General features: G+C 30.8%; 1 protein-coding gene across 2 annotated transcripts in view; it reads right to left on the bottom strand.

Moving 5' to 3' along the window:
- Spri (sprint) overlaps nucleotides 1–25,620 on the bottom strand; it is a 216,654-nt gene that overhangs the window by 139,474 nt on the left and 51,560 nt on the right. The window contains exons 1-2 of one of the 2 annotated variants that reach the window (XM_026638884.2): nucleotides 13,179–13,352; nucleotides 7,687–7,973 (exon numbers count right to left, since the gene is read on the bottom strand). The exons of the other annotated variant lie outside the window; for it this stretch is intronic. Of the exons in view, the coding sequence (XP_026494669.1) occupies nucleotides 7,687–7,856 (170 nt within the window). The 5' untranslated portion in view covers nucleotides 7,857–7,973; nucleotides 13,179–13,352. Of the gene's footprint in view, nucleotides 1–7,686; nucleotides 7,974–13,178; nucleotides 13,353–25,620 lie in introns of those variants that run through there. 2 annotated transcript variants of the gene reach the window in all.

Here is a 25,620-nt window from a genome sequence, read left to right as displayed (position 1 = left end):
CAGTTTAGCAGGATTAATATTTGTTCTAAGTTACTATTTACACTTTTCCACAAATTGCATTTCGTTTTTGATTACTTTATAGATCATAGACAAACTTTCATATGCTTTTTCGTATGTAAACATCACACTCTTCCCTTAGTCCCTACCTAAATCGATTGTTTTAGATTTATAAGAAACTATCTCGCCACTATATTTTACTATATTTTATGTAATATTAAATACCTCAAATAAGTATTAAGTTTTTGATGTGACGTTTATTGTATTTTTTACAAGCTTTTATTTGACATGCAATATTTAAGCCAAATCTTGCAAGCTGAATTAGTATCAGTTGCTCTTATACAATGAAGTTGAGATATTGCGTCTTGATACAGTTCCAATGAAAATACATTTTTATGGTTACAAACCCAGGATCGGCTCCACATGGATGAACTTGTCAACGCACAACACCATAAACACGATTCTATATACGAAAGCTTTTTTCTAGAAACGTTTTTTACTTTTAATTTATTTACAAAAGAGATAAATGATCACGAGTTCTAATTGTGTTACTGCAGTGAGTTCAATGCATTATAATAGATATAAATATAACAAAAGTGTAATGGGGGGTAGATGAAGGAATCTCCAATCACCAATGTCTGAGGTTGCGAAGAACTCTCAATAAGCTCGTGATCGCGCCAGGTGCTACTCTGTCGCTACGTCGGAATAAAATAATAAAAAGATATGAACGCTAAAAACCCGAAATATAATATTATATTATAATATTTTTTTTTATTTATAAATATAATATAATATTTCAATAAGTAGAAATTCATGTGTATTTCGATGTACATATTTCATAACCATTTGTCCGATTGTAATGAAACTTGGCTGTTTTATTTTAGCCTATATCGCGAATAATTCATAAAAAAAAAAAAAAACTTTGTATGTGTCCTTCAATATAAACGTTTTGTGTAAGACCCGTGCAAAGTCAGGATGGGTAGCATGTAATATTTAAAATTGCATCGTTTGCAACCACGAGAAAGGTAGTTAATATTAATTATATACATTCACCGTAATAACTTACTGGTGATACTGGTTTTTCAATAATGAGTAGTTCATTAAAAAACCAACTAAGTCCTAATTATTTCACTAACAACCGTAACTTTCTCGATAACTAGATATATAACTTAGGTCAGAGTTTTGAAGCGAAACGATCCTTAGCCCGTAAAAACAGTTTAAACGTATAGTTTCGAAAAGTTTTAATGGAGTGCGGACAGAACTTGGGCTATATAAACACCGCAGTCTGACCGAGGGGACTTCATAAACTGGATGGTAAAAGCATAGTCATTAAATAATATCAAGGATAGTAATAGCAGTATTGATAGGCCGTCGAGTAAATGAAAATCACTATATTCCTGACGACGTGCACTTAATATTAATTACATTTGTTGTGCATACATTAAAATGGCTCGACGTTCTTTATGTCAGTCGAGTTAGATCTACCAGGTATTATCTATTATATACTCTTATAAAATTATATCTGTAAAATTGTATGATGAGTCTATAACTGCTATGTTTAGTGCTAGTAAATATCTCTATATTTAAAATTTATATTTTTAGGGTAGTTTAGGCTATTATTGTTAATAAAATAATCGCCTTAAACACACGTCATATTACAGGATCAAATTATTATTAGTAATGTTATCGCCGGTTCAGTGTTGTAACTACTGAGAAGAACCGAAACGCAGACATCACTACTTTTCACAAATGAGTAACATAATCATAGTGTTATAGGAGTCTATAAACTTAAACTCAAGCGAAGCCGCAAGCGACGACTAGTACAGTACAAAGGTCATTTACCCACATATTTTTCAAATAAGCTATAATAAAAATGAAACCATAAAATAGTCTGTTTCAGCGCTCGAAACTAAAAAGGTTTTATCGCAACGCAGTTTCTCATACAATAGTTAATTATGCTTATCTCAAAACTTCCTTGTTAACCTTATAGGATAGTTCATACCATAGCAGAGGTTAACTAGATGTATAGGAAGTAAATGGACATATGATTAAAGGCAAAGACTGGAGCGTGTATGAGAGTTACCAATTAAAACGAATATTGAATCATCATTTGATATGGGATGTCGAACAAATATTACATCACCATACATATCTGTAAATATTTTTCTTTTTTTTAAATATATTTTATTCGAAATTTAAATAAACTCAGAACGATTTTTATTTTGACAATTTACTTACCGTAGGGTCATTTTATTGTTTTTTTTTTATAGTGACTCTTTCTTTCAGAAACGGCTAATATGTGGTCATATACACAGGTTTTTGGTGCTTTCATAAACCATTTGAATTATATCAAATTCAACATATAATTTTATGTTTCTTGAATACAGTTAAATGAATTTACTCTTACTCCAAGTAAATACGGTAATAAATAGTACTACAAGGTCGTCGTCATTGATTGCTGTTTTCCTTATAATTCCACTATGATTAGATAGTGACGTATGTAACACAATACAGAGTTTATTGCCCGACATTACAAATTAAATAATGAGGCAATTGAAAGAGTCGCCGCGAATAAATTATCAAACACGTACGCAATCAAAATTGATTCGTGTTTCCTTGAAACGGTTGAAATCAATGCTTATTGGGATTTAGAAGATTATATTACTTTGATTATATTTTATTTTTAATAAACTAAATTATGTTTAATAATGTGTGATAAATAATTGCCTTTTTGCTTTGCAGTGGCTAGAACTAGAGAATTTTGGTATTTGTGTTTACAATTTCTCTCGTGCTCGACGAAGAAAAACTTTGTGAGATAACCTTCATATATTGGTATCTATGTTCTTTACTTTTTTACGTTTACGTACTTTTCAATAATATGTAAAGAGACTGACAACCTTCAGCCGTATATGGTAAAGAATATATATTTTTTATAAATTCTCTTTATGCTTTATCAAGTTGCAAAGACAGATTTCGCACTGTGTACGGTAAAAAACGGTGACTTACGAGTATGTATGACATCATTACATTTCGAAACAGATAAGAGGGTTTATATACAATGTGTAAGTGCTTCCTACAAAATACGGAATGAATTTATATATATTTATTTTTATGTGTATGTTAGTAAATTATTTTAATGTAAGTATGAGCAAGTTCTATTTATTTTTTGTATTCATATGTTGTACAAGAGTTGAATGAGGAAATGAGATAAAAAAAAATTACAAAAAGAAGAATGAGGACCATGTTGTGAGAAAGGTTTTGAAAATGGATGTGGATGGATATATAGGTAGGGGACGACCCAAGAAACGATGGATGGATTGTGTGAAAGACGATATGGTTAGAAAGAATGTTACTAGTGAGATGACGTCTGACAAAGAAGTATGGAAGAAGAAGACATGCTGCGCCGACCCCAAGTAAAATTGAGATAAGGGCAGAAGGATGATGATGATATGTTGTACAAGAGTTGTGCATTTTGTGCCCTACGTTTTCTGGTAGATTACATTTAGTGTGTATTTTTTATTGTACAATACTTTAGTATTGAATAAATTAGTGTAATACAACATGGAATTTTTGTGAATGAAAGAACTATCTAGGATTTTTTTTTTTTTGTTTTATCGTATCACTGTTTTCTGTAACCAGTGTCATTGAACGCCACTCGAACGATATTGTAATAAAAAAACGAGAAGTAATAACATTTACCGACACTATGATGGTACGTATACAACCTGTAATACCAGTCCATTTTATTTTTGTCTCTTAACCTTTCGATCCTAGCCAGGTTACTAGGACAAAATATTAAATTATTGTTGGTAATATCATCGGTCATTAGAACGTGTGCAATATCAAGATGGTGGCGGTTGTTCAGTGTACCGAAATGATTAAAATAACGTTGAAAGATTCCGTTACATAGATACATAAAGGTTAAACTAATAGAAGTACCTATGTTAAAAGAAAAAAAAAACTTTCAGAACAATATTTCACATAAAACTTAACTCCTTGGTATAATAAACGTTGATGTATATTTATACGAAACAATACTTTATTTATAAATGTTATATAACCTTCAGTGTATTTTAAAATGCATGTTGCATTTATATAACATAATTGTTAACTTTGCCAAGTTGCGAAGTTGGCAAAAAGCGCCGTGCGTGACCGGTTTGCTAGTAAAATGATAGTGATTGACCCTCTTACGTTACGGACTCCTGTGCTCGTCTAATCACTGCGGGTATTAGTCGTAAACTATAATCTAGTTTTAAAGTATGTTACGTGCATTCCTAATTCCGTTACAACAATATTTACTTTTAAATTTCGAATTCCAAGTCATTTGCTTAAAATATTTTTGGATATAATTTTAGGATAGTTATGTAGGAAAAGCTTGAAAGAATATAAGTATACAAAAATATATGTTCCTTACGAATAGGTTTATTTATAAACAAATATGTTTTTATTTTAACTCGGTAATAGGGCTCTGTGCAAGTTTGCCAAGTAAACACAATAACACAAGTATTGGTGTTTGCCGGGTTTGAAGGGTGTCTGAGTCAGTGAAATTATAGGCAAGTAACATCTTACCTCCCAAGATTTCTGGTGCATTGGCGATGTAAAGAAAGGTTATTATTTCTTACAGCGCCAATGTCTATGGGCGGTGGTGACCACTTAAAATCAGGTGGTCCATTTGCTCACCTGCCTTTTCTTTATCTAAGATTCTTCTTTTTTGTTATTTCAGTAGATTAAAAATGTTTCATCGTCAAGCATTTTTTTTAAATTTCAATTGTAATGTCGTAATTGACAGGCATCGCAACAAAATTGTAGCTCTTATACCATTGACTTATGTAACATACATCACACATGTACCTAAGTATATATTATGTACTATTACGAGCTGTTATTTATTTTTGTTATTAAAGCTGTGATATTTATTATATAAATCTTATCACATTATTAGAATATCTTGATCCAACTCTGCGTATGCGCACCACCCCCCCATCGCGCATTCTACCACCAAACAGCAATACTTGTATTGTTTATAATAAAGAACTTTTGTCTTAAATGTTCTATTTTCTTTGTTATGGCATCCAAACAAAAGGTGTTGAATATTATTGATGTTAATCATAAATTATCTTATAACATTAATAAAATTTATTATCAAATATAATAATTTTCTAGATATGTGATAAATTTAATTGATAGAACAGAACAATCAGATTTTAAAATACATTGAGACGAATGTACGTGAATGATTGAGGATGTGACCAATTTATGCCGTAGGCGAGACTGAGGTGAACGATCCTTGTTCTTTTCTCAAGTTTTTTTTTTTCATATTAGAAATAGACATACTTGGTGGTAGGGCTTTGTGCTTCTACGTCTGGGTAAGACCACCGACTCATGAAATATTCTATAATATCCTAACCTAACAGCAGTATTGTTGTGTTCCTCTTTGAAAGATGCGTAAGTCAGTGTTACTACAGGCACAAGGGACATATCATCTTAGTTCCCAAGTTTGGTGGCGTATTGGCCATGTATGGAATGGTTAATATTTCGTACAGCACCATTGTCTATGGGCAGTGGTGACCACTTACATCATAAAAAAACAAAAATCCATGAAGTGGTTGTATGAGTATGCACACACACGCACGCACGCACACACACATATACCGTATACATATAATTTGTCACTTAACATTATGTGAACAAATTTCAAAACACATTACAAAATTGTCATTAACGTAAACTTATCACATCTGTGTGAATAACATTTGAAGATATTTACTTGAAAGTCACTTACAAAGCATCAAAGAAACCGTTCGTAAAATTTTAAGGTTTCTTGTCATGCTAAATTAATGTTTAATGCGGGTCGAAACACTCGAGTACAAATCAGTAACTAAGCAAACAGGCCACCACAATTGATACTAATAAAAATGCAATTATAGTATTCGATTCTGCTACTCTTTAAAGCATGGATGCATCCGATGAATCTCTAATGCGTCGTAATTGTTTATTCAAACGTTTAAAATGAACACGGAAGACAATAGGAAAAATGTTGATTTGATGGTAATGTATGTCATGAATGAACAGCTTTGTTGATAAGTCCAGTCGCTATATCTAGTTGTCATAACATTGGTATTCTTAAAAGTTGTTGCGTTACAACGAAAACGTAATACTAGGTTAAAATCCTGCAAACAAACGAATAGTGCATGAACAAAATCAGTTATTTAAAAGTATATAAAACACATGATGATATAAGAAGTGATTCGTAGATATTCTTGAAAATGTAACATTAGCTATCTAAGTTGGATGTCGAAAAATTAGTGTCATGGTGAAATTTTTGGGAACAAAAGCGGAGAGTTTGTGTAACTTGGGCAGTGCACTAGAGATACGAATGTGAATATTGCGCAATAACATTTATAACTATTTTGCTAGCTTACTTAGATTGGGCTTATATCATAACACGATGAGAACGTAGATAGCCGAATCGAAATTACAGGGAGAAATAAAATATTGAAAGGATTCACAGACTTTTGCGTTATTGTATTTCGGAAAAATCTTTTTTACTAATACTGTTAGTTTATCCATCGTACTAAATTTAACAACTGTAAAAGTAAGAAACTCGATACTGATTTACACGATATTTCGACAGTCGCACCTGTTGCGGTCACGATTTTACTGGTTTAGCAAATTACGAGTATTGCATTAGGAGTACAAACTGATTATGTCCATCGTGTGGTGACTGTTCGGCCTTCAATATATCATTTCAGATAAATTGCTATTTTGTAAACAATATTGAACACATATTACGAGTAAATATTACAATATTATTAATAAAATATTTCTTCTAGCCGATTTCTGGAAACTAGCAAACTGCGCAACACATATTATGAAAATGCATAAGTACTCTATTCCTTAACTCATAGTCTGGTGGAATAGCAAAGCAAGAAAACAAAAGACGAAGAGAAGATACAAGACAAGAAAATGTTCAGGAACGGAATCAGAGGCTTCACGTGCTTTTAGGGTCACGGAAGTGTGAACAATAACAAACTCTTAAATTCTGGACTTCTTGAGAAATTAACTCAATAACCTTTTATTGACTGGGTCAGGGGATTGAACCAAGGACTTGGGAATATACGACCTTACAACCTAGACGACAATCGACCGACGAAGCAGGTAAGAGTAACAAATTACATCCATAAAATTAATAATTAAATTATCGCACTTAGTGCGAAGTGTTTTATAGGAGCTTAACGTCGGCTTTGTGCAGGTACAATTAAAGCATTATACCGTTTTTTAAACAGTGACACAAACAAAATAATAAAAACGTGCCAAGCGGATCTTGCGGATCAAGCGGAGTGATGACTCACTGGTCGCATGCCCTGTGCTTTTTTATGCGCCCTATTAAACGTCTTACAGTTCTCCGAAACTACTGAACCGAAATACAAACATTTACAGTATTTTTTTCCCTTAAAATATTGTTTTGTATATAGTATATATTATATTAGATTAGATAGTATATAGTAATTCAAACGTACGGAAAAAATATATAATGTAATTATTAATATAAAAAATAATAATAATAGTAACTTTTAAAACTTACAATAACAAAATATTGAAGTAGCATAGATTTTTTTTCAATTCACAAACACTGCTAACTCTGTTCTCAGAGTGCCTAAGTTTAATTTAATTACGAGTAAAACAAACCTGTGTGCCACGTGCCGACGTCTCCATTGTCGTCTTCGATTTGGAACGCTATCCAACGAGGATGACCAATCGGCATCAGCGACACCTCGATTAGATCTCGATACAGCGTTCCTTGCTTCAGCACTTCTAGAACTTTCCAGAAGTATCGCAGTATACTTCGTTATTAACATCGTTTCACTATCACAAACTCTTTAAATTTATCACATAACAAACACTCACTGGTGTTACACTGACACTATTTCATACGTATTAAATGTTTGCACAATTACAAGAACTTTTGTCTAAAACTAACGAAAAAAAAATAAAAACCTTTAATAATCTAGTCCGATGTTCATAGCTGTCCTAATAATTATATGCAATTATATTTAACAAAATCGTATAGGCATTTGTTTTACCACGGACAGTAACACATAAACTAAATGGAAGAACGTCACGGCAGAGTGACCACCACCATACTATCCCTTCTAACAACGGGATACAGTGAATTATGTTACACTCCCACACGTAACGATGTAATGTGCATTGAAATAATAACTTGGCCAATACACTGTTTCCTGCGTCATTAAAATCATTTCATCAAAAAACTAAATATGAAATATAGAAGCTATACAATTTGTTAATTTTTCTATCTTAATTGAAGTCTAAATTCAGGCAAAAGCACTGCAAGGCAAGCTAATAGCTGCTTATAGTATGTTAAATTTGCATTTACAGTTTCTTTCATGCTCAGTAGCAAATAAAAACACAATTTTTAATACCCTTCATTCATATATTTTATACTAGTTATCGCCTGCGGCTTCGGTCGCGTTTTAGTAGTTGGTTATCACGTGTTAGGCAAAAAAGTAGCCTATGTCCTTCCTTGGAGATTAAGTTTGCTTCTTACCAAATTTCATCAAATTCGGTTCATTGGTTTGGAATGAAAGAGCGATAGTCAGACAGACAGACAGAGTTACTTTCACATTTATAATATTAGTATAGATGAACAGTATTATTATAATATTCCAATATTTTATTATCTTTTAAATAAATCAATTTAAAAAATCACTCTCATCTTTTATCAGAACGCGCCAAAATATATATACCGTCAAATATAATTGCAGTAAAAATGTTAAAAATTTCTTACATCGATCGGAAGTACAAAAAATCAACCAGTAATAGTAACGTTACTTAATATATACAATTAAAGTGAAAGCCAGTGGAAACAAAGCGGCAAACGCCATCAAGCGTACATCCTATGTATCAGAATAAATACTACTAATTAAAAAAAAACATTCACTGACGATGTTAAAAGCAAAGACTGCCATTGTATTGATAAAAAAATACCAGTGACAAAACTGGTCTTGTTGACCAGATTTCAGTACTATATAATTCAATGAAAATAAACTGTTACATAGAAATAGCAACGTTATAAAACGCATATAGCTCAAGGCTGGTATAAATTTTATTGCAATTTGGCCATTACTTTCAATAAAAATAGCCTCAAGTGTTTATTCAACGAACCACTTACAAACAAATCTCAAACGAAATCTGTCTGATTGGTGTATCATTTTTCGAAATATAATAACATGTTATAACGTTTTTATTAAACTATCAATGGATTATTTTAATTTGTAACATTAGAACAGTTTTCAAAACTCACTTTAAAAACAGATTTTACAAAACAAACAACATGTTCATTTGAATTTTAATAGAGAAAAAAGCGATATTAATTGAGAGCATTCGGTGCTCAGTTAGTTCGTCTGTCTTTGAGTCACGGTGGATACTATAATAATAATAGATAAAATCGAACCTATTACCTGGTAGAAATTCTTGTATCCATTTGGTGTAAAGTTTAAAAATACAATTTTTTTAAATATAAATACTATTTATATTAATATGATTAATATAATATAATAATTTTTTAATGTTTGTATTTTTTTTTTTTGAAAATGGATAACACTGATAAACCATCTATAGAAAAATAGCAACATTGTTTTCTATGTCCGGCTTTATCAGTTCTCATTAATAAATATATTGATGAAAAGGGATGTGTAACAATTCAGCTCACTCGGTTGATAAAATTTAATAGTTAATTTTGTTGTTAATAAAGGTTTAATATTTAATTTTGTTGTAATCTACACTAATATTATAAATGCTATCGTAAATGTGTATGTCTATAACTCTGTTGATCATTCAAAGCCAAACCACTGAACATAAAATTATTGAAATTTGGTGTGAAGCAAGCCTAAACTCCAAGGAAGGACATAGGTTACTTTTTTATGCATAACACCTTACGATAAACCTCGTAGAAGCAGGCGAAGCCGCGGACGACAACTTGTATTGAATAAGTCATATTAAAATTATTTTACTACACATAAAATAAAGTTAGTTTTCTAGAATAAAGAGTTAGGATAAAAATATACCAAAGCTCTTGTAGATGATCGATAATTATACCAAAATGTAATAATATATTTATGTAATTTATCTTGACCATTTAGGTAGTTATGCTATAACTATTCGATAGCACATTCTTAAACATCGTTAAACCTACAATGCAGGAACGTAGTGAAATGAACTCCAACGACTTTCCTTTACAGAAAACAGGATTTTGCCTTGTAGTAAGAGAAGGGGGTTGTACTAATATTATTGTTATATTAAGAATTAACACATAACATTATAATATTAGAACATATAATTTTATTATAAGCACTTAAATATTGCTTAATGTTGTCGCGAGTAATTTATCTAAGACATATTTTGTAATTATGATTTATATGAATTATAGACTTTATTGATATCATAAGTTACGATACGATTGAATTTATAGCTACGAACTACATTATAAAATTGGTTCATTTATAATTATAATTATGTGATTAAACTGACGCAATCATTTTTATTAAGTCAATTTGGCAGTGATCGCAACACGTGTATCTTAGTGGTTAGATGGTTGCGGGTTCAAATTAAGCAACACTTAAGTTTCACGTGTTTAATTTATGTTGAATAAATTAGAAACATATCATGTCAAATGAAAATCTCTTATTCCAACGTTATTCCATCTCGCTACTCCACCGATGAAATAAACTATCGTGAAATTTACAAGCTATTTTACTTTTTTTAAATAATATTTAATAAAAGAGATATATCGAGGCTATAAATTAAATATAAAACAATTCTTAAAATGTGCCATAAAATTGGCCGAGCGTGATTATAGCACGGGTCGTTTACTGTTAACGGATAACTTTATCTCGGATCTGGCTGAGATAATTGCGAGACAACGTCTACGTCGATTATAGTTTATAAGCTACAATATCTAGAGATCGTCGTGTTTTATCTGCGACAGTTTCCCGTTAATGTCATTTCCTTCGACCTAAGTGTAGAATTTAGAAAACATTTATCAACAATATACTTACTATAACTATGTGTGTTTGTTAAATCGCCAGGCATTAAAGATGAAAACAAACTATTTTATTATTTCCTGGCTTGAATTTCGATGATTCGAATACTATTCCGAGTTTATTTTCAAATCAAATCAGTTAACAAGCATTACAGTTGAATATACAGCTAAGGTACCTCAACAACCTCGCTGAGCAGAACCAACATACAAATATGACCGGCAGTCTTATAAAAGAAATAATGTAGCTTCGTAAATTAATCTCTTCATAAATATTCAACATGTAGATAATGTCCCGTCCCGTTACTATAAGAATATTATCTGAAAAATATTAATTTAATGTTGTTGGTTACATTAAGTATTAATAACGCTTTGTTGATAATTCAATTTAATTAATAAAGGTAATCATTAAAAACACAACTTTGTCCTTTAATATCATTTTAGGATATCTGCAAACTTTAATATGTACATTTTATAAATTTTAGTACATTTTTTTTAAATGATCGAATTCCGTCAACAACTCAATGTAGTTTAGATTCTATGGGATCCGAAAACAACTATAAGATTATGTATAAAGTTGTAGGCCTCAAGTTCGAGGACAAATTACATATACATATAAGAACTCCGTTTCTTATATGGCTTAGTCATTTACTCACTGGTATTTATTGGTTTCCCTAAAAGGCAACGACGATTTGATACAAGCGATGACATTTAATTCTTAGGTCATAGCTCATCCTCTATATGTTATTTTTTAAACTTGACGTAAAAACGTAAACTTAAGTCTGAATACATTCGAATTTAATTCTAAATTTAAATTCTCTTGTTTTTAATACGTATTTAAAGGGTCAGATTATACGGCCAATGTTTAAAATTATCATAATTATAATTTTAATTGTTGAAGATTTTCGTACGACATTTTGTAAAGTATTTATTAGTTATTAATATGAGTATATAATTCTGATATTAATTAAATTATATTCCTAACAATTTACAAATAAATATTTCGGTTTCGAATATTTTCGTTCAACTGTTAAATATGTTGGTATGTATATTGTTCTAAGTTTGTTATCTTGTACACAAGTAGTAACTTTATAGGTACGAATAGCGCTGACACAAAATAAATACACCTCTGTAAACATACATGTATCAGTTTTGTTTGTAACAATAGATTTTGCAGTCAATACAAAATGTTCAATATTTGCTTAGCGAAGTCAAAGAACTGACAGATAAAAATATGTTTTAAAACGTAGCGTAATTAATATAATTTAATTAAAATATATGTTTATTACTTGTTGCACGATTTTGGTAAATGAATAATAATTTAATATAATTCTTGATAGCTTATTATTGTTTCAGTTGAAATTTTATTATGAAATTACATAAGTAGTAACGTATAATATATACAAAACCTTTTTTATCTTCAATGTATTAAATACAAGTAACAAATAATTATAACAAACTAAATTAAAAAAAGAAAATACAGTTCTATTACGCATATTAAATTGTTTCTTTATAGGTCGTCATATAATATCCAAAAGCCGTTAAAGTTGGTTAGATATAAAAATGATTATGCATTAGTATTGTATATATGTATATATTATTGTGTAAAAGACCGCCAACATTGAACATCATGGCAGCCAGCCAAGGAATGTCATGCTCATAAACCGAGGACTTGTCAAGACAGAGTATCATCGCGAAATAATTGCACACCTGAACTTTGCGACCCATTGTTATACGGAACACTGTCTTCATATATTTAAATACGCAGAGAAATATGAACACATTTATTATCCATATCGGAAATATGTTTAAAATATAATAACTAAGTATTGGTTCGTTTTTTATTTTTAAATAGTTATTAGAAAATGACGAAATTACGATAATCTTTAGTGGGTGTCGATTAGATCATTTTTGTTTGACAAGTTAAACAGAAGTTAAAATGATTCATAACTAATTCACTGTTAATAACTGCTATTAATTAATCACGATCGATTCCTTGTAAATATAGAAAAAAATACATAGGTCAATGAACTTCAATTAAGCAAACCAGAAGTACATTGCGAGTTTAATTCTAAATGTCACCGTAATAGTGTAACAAAAGCCAATAAGATCCATGAGTTACCTACTTCACATTTCACTCAATAAAAAATCCTTTAATCTTATATGTGGGCTAAGAAAGGTGCACTTGTATGGCTGGTCACTCGAGCGGTACCAAGCTTAAATACGTATTAAGTTTGCGGTATTTTCGCAATTCACAATCGCACTATCCAATCGTCCGATCGGAAACGTCGGCGCCGGCGCACTGGCTCGAGGAACGTGCGTACGCGCCCTGCAGGACGAGTTCAATTTGAACTTGCGCAGCCGAATGCATTTTGAATTTCTTATTGAGGACGCCTAAATAATTATTTTGAATAGAGCTAATGGGAATTCACCTTTCTTTCAAATAAAACTTATCTCTTTCTAATATATCTGACATTTTATTTTTAATTATGTAATACTTTTACGGTTTAAAATATACGTAATATACGTAATTTTGGATTAAAAATATAAAATATAAAATTATCAATAATAAAAATATAATGGTCAACTTTTGTTTGTATTGCTTCAAAATACGTAGTAATCGTTCAAGTAAATAACAACAAATTCATAAATATAGCGTCACCGTATCACAAAAGAAAAATAAACGAAACAAAAATTTTATAAAATATGTTGCAAAATGAATAGGTATGAAACACACATACAATTGTATGTAAACTAAGCGGTATCAGCGGTACCATCTCCATATCTTTAACATCGAATGAATTAACACAAATAAAAAAGTTTCTGTGTTATTGAAATTTGTGACTTATTCCAACGTGTCAAAGTGTATTACGACAGCAATTGTTCCCAATGATTTGTTTTCATCACAAATGGTCTGAAAGTAAGCAGTCGTGATTTTAACAACATTGTACAGCAGGCGATGTGAAAGAAACATAAAAGCGCGCACGAAGTCGGTCCAACCCTTTGATGGTACTGTCGATGGTCTCTCCCTCGGATTTTGAAATAAAACTCACTATCCTTAAAAGGGAAACGATTACAAAAAAACGTTATACAACTTTCCTTTTCAAAGGGATGAGGATGCATTATATGGAATAATTTTATCTGGACGTAGCCTTTTATAGGCATCCGTGACTCTAGAGCAAAAAGGTCGACTAAACGAGCTGGACATTATACGAATAGCTTGCTAACCTCCCGATGAAAGTAAAATTTATCTACTGCGATAGAAATTCTAGTAACAAACTATTTAAAATATTCAAATTATTGATTCGAAAATTTAAACTATATTTTATATAAAACCTATTTTCTTTTTGTCTTTTATTTCGAATCAATATTTTCAAGATTAACTCTCAATAAATACAATCTCGATACAGCCATGTACAAAAACAATTTATTTTTGGTAAGCGCACTTATTCTTGCGACTTTCACCAGTTTATATTAATGTATTCTTTGGATGGATACAAGTTTTTAACCGTTGTAAGAATTCGATTGATAAATAAAAAAGTTTTTACATTTTTTTTAAATAATTAATATTGATTTAAAATGAGAAGTGAGAAAATAAACAATTTTAATTGCATTATTTTTGTATCGTATATTATTTCAAGAAATTATTATATTTAATTTAATACATATATAATTATAATACGTACGTTATTTTAGACTGTAATTAATTGGTATTTGGTATATTTATATTAAAACAATCTATTTCCTAATTGTCTAACGTAAGATATAATTAAAAAAGTGAAATAGATATATAAATTCATCATTTATGATAAGTTTACACATATAATACTAAATATATATTTCTATATACTGTGTAAATAACAAAATTCATACCAAGGTATAGTAAACAAAAAATAGTCGTAAAATTCGTGGAATAAATGTAAAATATTCATAATTGTTAAAAATAAAATAAAATAAAATTTAAACATAACATCAAATTTTGATCTTTTAATCAATTAATGCAACCTATTTAGAATATTTATTTCAGAACTTATTAGAAACGAGAACAGAATTTAATTACTTAACACCATTAAATATTTAAGCGAAGAGAAAACATTCAAGGTTACTTTCTTTACCTGACTGATTAAATTTGTATCAGTTTTACCTGCCACCTTTGGGACCCTGACTGACTAATGAAGGCAAGCTATGAATACATATTACAGCATTAGTGTTCCAATGATACTGCATAATTAATAATAACAGGGCTCTTCACTCTATCGGCGAGACGCTTTATGTAGACTTAACAATCTACAAACAAGCACACGGCATAAAGATGAGACTACATTTTAACAAACTATTGTGTTTTGTTTTTCTTTTTTAACATACATTTAAGAAGATATTCTTATTGTTTTTATTAACTATGGATATTTTTTTAGAACATAGATAGGCAGATGGACAAATAGGCCTGATGGTAAGTGATCACCACCAAAATATTTTAACAAGGAATTTTAACCATTCCTTACATCACCGACCTTGGGAACTAAGATATTATATATTGTAGTAACACGGGTTACTTACCCTTCAAACCGGAACACAACAATACTAAATATTTATAATAGTTGCTTGGCGGTAGAATATATGTTTGTATATGACGAGTGTGTAGTACCTACCCGGACGGGCTCAAACATTTGGTATTGTTGGTTAGGTTGGATTTTGAAATTCACATTTGGAGTCTCTCAATGTCTCGTGTTAACTTCTTGCTTGACTCATATTTCAAGGTCAGTTAAAGCTATTAAGTATTTTATACATAAAAAAGACATTTTGAAGTTGAAATAAACGACACGTACGCCGAAGCGATACAAATTTTTATAACTAAGTCTACGTAGTTATATTCAAAGATCTGTTATTGAATATAATATTGATATTAAAACGATTTGATAACAAATGGTACAATATCATAAAGAATTATTTAATCGAAACCCAAAATTCTTATTAAATATTTTTAAAGTTAGTAATTTTATAAGAACTTAGTGTTTGGAATTAAAATACATATAGAAATCATAACAATTTTAAATTTCATACTAATGTTGAATTATTATTATTTTTTTACGCTGTCTAGACAATTATTATATCTATGTATTGTTCTTAATTAATTTAGCATCGGTTGAAGCGTAAAATTGCTAAAACCTTGTAATTGGTCGAGATGCCTCTAACCGATTACAAACACCCGTGTTACTGAATACAATTATTACCGTATAATTTTAATTTTCTTTGAATATTTTATTCAATATTTTACAGCAAGATATAGTATGCATTTTAAAAATATATAAGTATGAATAATTTTAAGTGAAATTGTTAAGTTTAAAGGTGTTTTAAGAGAAAAAATACAGAGAAATTAAACTTGGCCGAAAAAAAACAAAAGTAGATGAGGTTCATTACATAATACCAGAATATATAAACTAGATCAAACGTAAAATTAGTATTCGTTACTTTCCATACAGAAAATATAACATTAATTCTATACAGATACCGATCTATTTCATTTGAGAAAAAGAATTACCGGTTCTTCTAGCTAGAAAACTAAATTCATAACCAGTAATGCCGTAACACTCAATTCAAAGCTGTAACAATCAATTTTATTTTGATACAAATGTGTACAAGCTCAAGTCTACTTCAAAAAAGTAGGAAGAGTGAATTTCGAAAATAATGGTGTACTTTAAAAAATGACAGCATCACTATTTTAACAAAATGTATTAAATATCGCGTTCGACCAATTTTTCCAAACATAATTCTGATAGGCGATAAAAAAGGATAGTACCGATATAATTTGGTCAAATACTAAAACCATTACATAACTTTCAAATCATAATATGGGTTGGTCAAATGCAATGACTTGAATGAATGTGAAAATTTATTTGTATTGTCAATTTACTGTCTGACTTGGCATACTGTACGCTGGCTACACGTACCTTTGTTGTATGTCTTTGTAGGGCAGTAAAACCGTACTGTAAACTTGGACGTATTGCATAGAATGATCGGTGTTCGTATCTTCGACAATGCAGAGATAACAAGTCGCGATTTTGTATTTATGGAACCACTGCAAACCAAGTTCTAGTTCAGAACTTAAAGTCCTAAATTATTTGTATCAATTCATCTGGCTCTTTAAATAATATATTTATCTTTTCATATTTTTATGACATTGTATGTTATGCAAGGTGATTATACGTTTATTTTGATAGTGTTAATGACTTTTAATTAAAATAAATGTATTAATTGTGTGAAACTAGTGAATTTTAAGGATGTTTATATCTTTTTACAATTTGACTGCTAAACTTAAGTAACAGATTCCTAAAGTACTTCAATAACTTCATCATGTAAAACTTGTAGGTTATGTCACTTCAAACAATTCTTAAATGGTTAAACGTTTCCATTGAAACTAAGATATTGTGACATCCCTTGCGTCATTGACTTACTTATTCTTTAAACAATAACACAGAATTTTCCTATTTTAAGAACATTATTTTGTATAATTTATGAGGTAAGAGTTTGCTTTAGTCGCGGTTCTCCGAACTTAAATAGTTCTTACACCTTGTATGCGGCGCCAAAGATTGAAACGAATAAAATATGTGACGTTCCTAAAGATGTGACACTGGCTCCAACACAAACAAACAATAATTACACGTGTTAATGTAACTAAGCACTAAAGTAATAATCGGGTGGTACTTAAAAGCAGTCCTGCCAACATTAAATTCATATTTCGTCATAATTTTTAAACTTACAAAATAAAATGAATAAAGATTGAAATATCCAAGCGCTATATTCTACTTATTTAGTCGTTTCAATCTATACAATTCATGTCTATATAAAATATCCCCGGTATTATAAATCTTTTGTCAGTTAATATACAAACTAACGTAACATGTGTTACAAAACTCACAACTCACATCATGTGTGCAAGAGTTGCAAGGATTCAAATATAAGATTTTATAAACCTTATTTCGTTTACAATAAAGACTATTTTCCAATTATAATTTGTCACCGTGTTCCTAGATTAGCAATTAATAGCTTTATAAATAAATCTAACAAGCGCTATATCTATACTAGACTTAAAATAGATACAGTTGCAAATGGCACCATCATAAACTCTTTCTTGAGAAAAATAAAATTTAAGCATACAAACAACATAACAGTATGATAGCTCAATAGTAATAGAACAGCCTTTTCACTAAGGAGAAAGTTTGGAACTTATTCCACTACGTTGCGACGCTGCTTCAATACCGGTTGGTACTCATGTGGCAGAATTTCATCCGACATATTACAGGTTTCTTCACGGTTTTTCCTTCACCGCTGACCAAGGTAATGTAAAATACGAGAAAGTACTTCTAACGTATATTATAATTATAAACATGAATTAAGCTGCTTATAAATATATTATAACTTAACAAATTGACTTAGTTATGTTTATAATGTGGCCACATTACATGATTTAAAATTATTTAAATTTTGGGACAACCTCTACATCGAGTACTGTAATACAAAACAAGAAACCTATACAATACACTATGCAATACTAGTAACTAGTTAAATTACAAATCTATCAACTTCTCGTTGTTATAAATGATAAGAAAACCATTTAATATTAAAGACGCTAAAGGTGTTACTTGATATGACAGATAAATTACAAGTTAACCTTTTCAATTCAACAAACGGAACAAAACATTCTTTAGTATGAAGGCCTGTTCAAAACATTCCTAAGTTATTCTATCAATAGTTTTGTATTTACTGAGGAAATTGACCGCTTAGGTATTCGAATAGTATAAATAAATAAACGATCAACGTATATGTTTATTTTTTATCTTAGACGATAACTGATATTCGTGTAATGTACAGTTTCAAACGCATTACGTAAAACAAACATGTTAAATAAAAAATACGTTACAGACAATAACATTTGACCGTGACCTTTAAATTGCAACTGCAGACTCGACTGTTTTTTTTAAATGGTGTTACAACAGTAGCTTAAGCTATTTCATTAGGAGTCATTTATTTTATTTTTTTGAATCATAGTGCATAGTCCAATGAATAAAGTTGTTCGTTAAGAGGTAAATTTAAAGAAATTAAAATAATGACTGTCGTTTGTCAATTTGTTTTTGATAATGTTATGTTATGTATGTACGCAAAAACATAAATGATTTTTCCAGAAATTGTGACGTACATTCTATTAACACTAGGAACAAGAATAAACTTGTTACTCCAAGTACCCGATTACACAGGGTTAGTAACTCTTTTTTGGGGCAATGTATACGTTTTACAACAGGATCCCAGAAAACGTTCAAAATGATTCAATTATAAAATTCAAAAGAATCGCTGAAGAGTGTTTGTGTGCTAAAGGATATTACAACACTAATAACTTTTTAGTTGACTGCACACCTTGGGAATGAAATGATCGCCTCCAGGCTGTTTCAAATAACAAAAATATAATTATTATTGTAAATGCAAAATGAAAAAAAAAAAAAGTATCCCGCTGAGTTTCTTTCGCCGGTTCTTCTCAGGTACGAGGTGTTAAATTCCGAATCGGTGGTAGATTTTTGATTATCAATAAGCAAGTGTAAACACTTCTATATTGAATAAAGATTTTTGACTTTGACTAAAGACATTGCACTTCGGAAAAATTAGGGGAAAGCTAGATTTTTGGATGAATCTTCCTTTTGTGGTTCTAAACAAAAATCCAAAAGTCCCCATTGATCCATGTGCCGCTAAGAAAGTTATCCAGGGTCAAAGGTCGCGACAAACAATTTTTCACGATTATCTCGTGAGTCGTGAGACACTTTTTCTCGGAAAACCAAGCGGTTTCGAGTTTTTATTTTTTCCTTTTTTGACTTTTGGGTTTTTGTTTAGAACCACAAAAGGAAGGTTCATACAAAATTCCAGCATTCCCTAATTTTTCCGAAGTTCGGTCTTTATTTTGTGTTTATTCACTGGACTACCATCAATGTATACGCAATGCAATAAGTGAAATGTAGGATCAAATCAGACTATAACTTAAAATTGTACTCATATACCAAACATATTCATAATCAGCATACGCAAGTAAAATTGAATGCGTAACTTGTAATCACAACGCGTAATTAAAATCAAAAATCAGTTATCTTTTAGCTCAATTACACGATCTTTGCTCATGATCATGCTCGAGCAAATGGGCCTTCTGATGATGGTCCAGAGTCTGCCCATAGACATTGGCGCTGTAAGAAAGATTAACCATTCCTTACATAGCCAGTGCGCTACCAGCTTTGGAAACAAACATGAACTGTACCTTGTTCCTTTATTTTAGGCTCAATAAGCCAAACATTCTGAATGTAGATTCTACCTAGAACAACGAACAAGAAGCTCAATGGAATTTTATGACATGGAGTGGAATTCAATGAGCATGACCTCCACGTTTTTTAATTTATTATAATTTACAGGTATTTTATACAAATAACAGGCCCAAACTATTAATTTAACAATATATAATACGAACACAATAAACGAAATTGAAATTTTAATCTGTAAAATGATACCGTAACGAATTTTCACATTAACAAGTTCATGCATTGAGAAATTTAACCACTTATTAATAGTGATGCAACGAATAATACTTTAACGAATACGATTATCAAACCTACTAACTGGCAACTACAAAAATCATTACGAATAATTTAACAAGTGTTCTTCTTACAACTAAAATTTACTGCTGACAAGGCGATTTATTTTTGGGTTTTTACTTTTCCCTAAATAAATAATATCTTTCTGAGGCGAATGTAGATGGCCCTAATGAAAAAAATCCTTGGCCAGTTTTTCCTTGGAGAGTTTGTTTATAATATTCGTGATGAAAATATTTACTATTCGTCGAATGTTCGTAATCGTTGCATCACTACTTATTAACATATCAATAATTACGCTCACATCCCTCCTCGTATTATATTATCGTTTTCAATAGGCCGTGTTTCAACGCGAATGTGAAATGATAGATACGGGGGAAGCACACGTGAGCAGTTAGGTGATTAATTACAATCCATGATCTATTATTCAAAGCATAGAGTACAATTGTCTGCATTCGTCATATCGGTTAGGTGATTAAATGATTAACATTGTATTGTTTCGTGGAACATGGGAGACATTTTTGTATTTACATTCGCTCATTCACCTGAAACCGACCAATACAAAATGTTGATGTTTAACGGTAGATAGCTAATATGTTTGTTTTGTATGTTTTTTATGCACCTTTGTTTCGGGCTGTATAAAATAATATACTTCATTCATAAGATATTCCCCTTCCCCCTGGACCGCTGAAGCGTTCGGACGTGTTCACTGTATTGAGTTTTGCGTGAAATTTTAAAATTTAAATATAAAAACTTAAGTTAAATTTCGAGGTTTTGAACCTGTGTCGGCGTGAATTCGGATGTGTGTTGCTGACCGTTACACCAAACGTACAGGTGACGTCAAATCGTAATTTTTGTAATACATTCGACACAAGTAAATACATTTTTATTTGCGGGTATTTCTATGAATACTTCTAACAAATCTCCAGCTAAGCCATATACCTACAAACAAATGGATCGTACGCCGCCTAATTATGTTGCTTAACGAAATAAACGAGGCAGAGAGAACGAATGTGTCCACGATTTCGAAAATTTTCGGGACAGGATGGAACTAATGATATCAAATATGATGGCCGCACAAAAGGAGAACATAAAGAAAATTCAATCTACACTAATGAAAATATAGACCGCAAACAGCGATATTCAAAACACGGTTGATTTCCTTGCATCTCAAAATGAAGAGTTGAAGAAAAAAATCGAGCAATTAGAAATACAAACTAGAAAGGATAAAGATTACATTACACTTTTAGAAGACAAAATAAAAGAATTGCAGCATAAAAACCGTAAAACCAGCATCGAAATTAAAAATGTTCCAAAAGTGCACGATGAGTCTAAGGAAAAGTTAATATAGTTATTCTTAAATTTTTCTAATAATATTGGTTGCGATATTGATGATATTAAGGTCAAATACGATTGCAGATAATACTGCCATCGTATTCGTGGCAGACATTTGGTCTTCTTTGAAGAAAACAGCGGAATTAGGACTTAAAAAATTTGCAAAGTGACTAAATGAAAACTTATTGACTTTGAACATCTCTAAAACAAATTACATTTGCTTTACGAAAGTTAGCAGCACTCAACCAAAATCTGATTTTATGATAAAGATTCATAAATGCCCTGACGACCTTGAGTCTGATTGTGACTGTCCTCAAATAAATAAAGTTGCTAGTGTAAAATACCTTGGTGTTATGGTTGACCACAGATTATCTTGGTATTCACACTTGACCTTGGGCTACTGCATTCCTGTATGAGGTGGAGCAGCTAAGACTAGATTCCTTGAACTGGAAAGAGCTCAAAGATGTTTGATAAGGGTGATGTACAGCAAACCATATAGATTCCCTACCACTACACTGTACGAGATAAGTGGTCTACTTACGGTAAGAAAACTTTATATAGTAGCAACAGTATTAAGGCTCCATAAAAGCTTGAAATATTTACCTCCATCAACAAATAAACGCAGGAAGTACACGGTACCATATTATGAATCTATCAAAAGTAAATTTGCCTCAAAACAATACTCAAGACAATCTATTTATTTGTTTAATAAAATAAACCAGGAAGTGGACATATATTCCAGTACATACTATGATTGCAAAAAAGCCTTGACAGACTGGTTCTTAAAACGTTATTATAAAGAAATAGAATCCTTGCTTGAATACATCACCTAACACGCTGTGAATAAACATCGGAAAAGGCAAACACAAACACACGCATTCATACAGTCGCTTATACACACACACAAACACACACACACTCACCGATAAACACTGCTCACATGCATAAGCCAACACACTCCCAAACACACGCATAAGCCTTACGCCTCAGATATTAATACAGTTATAATAATACACATTTTAAATAAAAATTGTTATTATATTACCATGATTGTCATTATTTAAATTTTATTGTTATGATATGATATGATGAGCAAGTTATTATATAAAGTATAGTATATTTTGTAACTGTTGTCTTGTAGTACTTACCTCTGATTGTATAAGGGAAGAGCGGGGCCTCCTACTACAGGTATTGATGTACTGAAAAGGGGGTACCCAACGATGTATAAACAAGTATACTACTTTGAATGAAATAAATTATTTTTATTTTTTATTCCTCATTAATTTATGTATTATATTTATTATACAAAGACAAAAACAATTCTTATTTATTGATTTTTGTATATAAATTTGATTTGTTTCCAATTCGAATGATGGTGATAGATGTCTCATTCTACTTTTAAATTTTATTCTCTAATTTTTTTTTATTAAATTCCAATTTTGTTTGCATACAAACGTCATTAAAGAGTTTGACTATATGTCAACCTCCTTTTCGGCCAAACTTACCCAAATGTTCTTGCACAACACCCTACCACCAGGTAACCATTAGGTTAGCATTAACATTTTACTACTACATCTTGTTATTCTAAGCATATATTTTCTCATAAAAACGGCAAAATTAATTAATAATGAAACACGTAACTAATACCGTGTTATGGCTGGTAACAAATAACCCAAGTTTGCTCCATAAATAATCCCCTTCATCATTATTCAGGCTCGATACACAAGTTTCCCTTGAGTAATGACGAAAACACATGTCAAAATTATAAATTAACTAATATGACTTAGTTAAACCTAAAGTAATACTTGATAAAAAGAAATCTCTATTAATTTTGTCTTGAAAAAAAAAAACAACTAAATGTATCCTACTCTTTAATAAATATACAAACAGATATTTTCTTTATGTTAAACAATGAATAGTGTTTATCTGCCAGGAATATCGTTAATTGTAAACGTTACTTATAAATTGTCTTCCTCTGCGGAAGGAACGAACTAGCGGTCAGAAATTTGACTCAATTAATACCTAGCACTCGGCCAAAACATTTTGCTTATTTTCATGATTGTATTATGAAATAAGAAAATGATGGAATAAGAAACCGAGAAAATAAAAACTAATTAATTTCATAAATATTATTGATATTGCATTGTATAGGTATTAGTAGTATCTAGGGATTTACATTAAGGATAAGAAAGGCTCGTTTTTGTTTTCCTATATCGCTGAATAAATGTATTTTTGTTCCTTCTATCATAACACTTAACTAGCTCAATGATCTATTAGCTGGCTTGTATAAATCAAGAGATCCCGGGGATGAATGACCTCGGTCGGGTCAAATAAAAAGATCTCGCATTTTTCTTTCTAGAATTTCTCTGAAGCAGCATGCAGCGTGTATCAATATAATTCTTTATAATATAATTATTCTTGTTATCACCATTTCTACATTTGACCAAAGAAACGGTGGATAGTGTGGAAGACGATATGGCTGGGAAGAATGTTACTTGTGAGATGACGTCAAATAGAGAAGTATGGAAGAAGAAAACATGCTGCGCCGACCCCAAATAAAATTGGATAAGGGCAGGAGGATGATGATCATCCTCTACATTTTTTAAATAAATTATTCATACAATTTCGATAATTGTCTTTACGTTAACCTGTAAATGGTAAGTAAAAGTGACTGCATATAAACTTAACGCAAGTTAATGTTCGCTCAAGTGTAATAAAATCTGAACATTGTACTATCCCGATGTGATTAATTTCCTCGACGATTCGCTTGGACACATGACGGACGTTGCTTTGCTTTCCACGATAGGGCTTGGAATACATTGTACTTAGGATATTAAAAATCTTTAAATTAAATTGCAATTGTTAAAAATAACTATGTTACACTTGATTTTGAGGTCAATATTTTATTTTCAATAATAATTTATTTGAAAAATTCGTTGAAATAAACATTTGGTTTCTTATATTATTTCATTACTTACTTAATGGATTTTCAGTATTCGTATGCATATATTACGAAATAGCGTGAGTAGGTATTGTACATGTTTAATATAATTAATTAAAGTTAAGTTGTATTTTCATAAGCATTATACATACATAACATACATTAGCAGCCTGTAAATTTCCCACTGCTGGGCTAAGGTCTCCTCTCTGTTTGAGGAGAAGGTTTGGAGTATATTCCACCACGGTTTGGTGGAACATGTGGCAGAATTTCGTTGAAATTAGACACATGCAGGTTTCCTCACGACGTTTTCCTTCACCGCTGAGCACGAGATCAATTATAAACACAATTTAAGCACATGAAAATTCAGTGGTGCTTTCCTGGGTTTGAACCCGAAATCATCGGTTAAGATGCACGCGTTCTAACCGCTGGGCCATCTCGGCTCTACACAAACAATACCTATTATAACGAAATCAAGTCGATATCAAAAGAATGACTAAAACATAATATTGATTAAGTTTTATATTTAATTTTTGTTTATTTCTAAAATATTTATCGCAAGAAAAACCGTAAAGTTTATTGCAATGGCAACCCTAGACTCTCATGTATGTAGCGTACCGTGTCGTATGAATAAGGCATTAAGTTTGGATTTCAGAACACAACGAAAGCTT

Source organism: Vanessa tameamea, chromosome 15 (assembly GCF_037043105.1).
Source record: "Vanessa tameamea isolate UH-Manoa-2023 chromosome 15, ilVanTame1 primary haplotype, whole genome shotgun sequence".
Lineage (NCBI taxonomy): Eukaryota > Metazoa > Arthropoda > Insecta > Lepidoptera > Nymphalidae > Vanessa > Vanessa tameamea.
The sequence above is the reverse complement of the archived record's forward strand: the minus strand, read 5'-3'. Positions and strand labels throughout refer to the sequence as shown.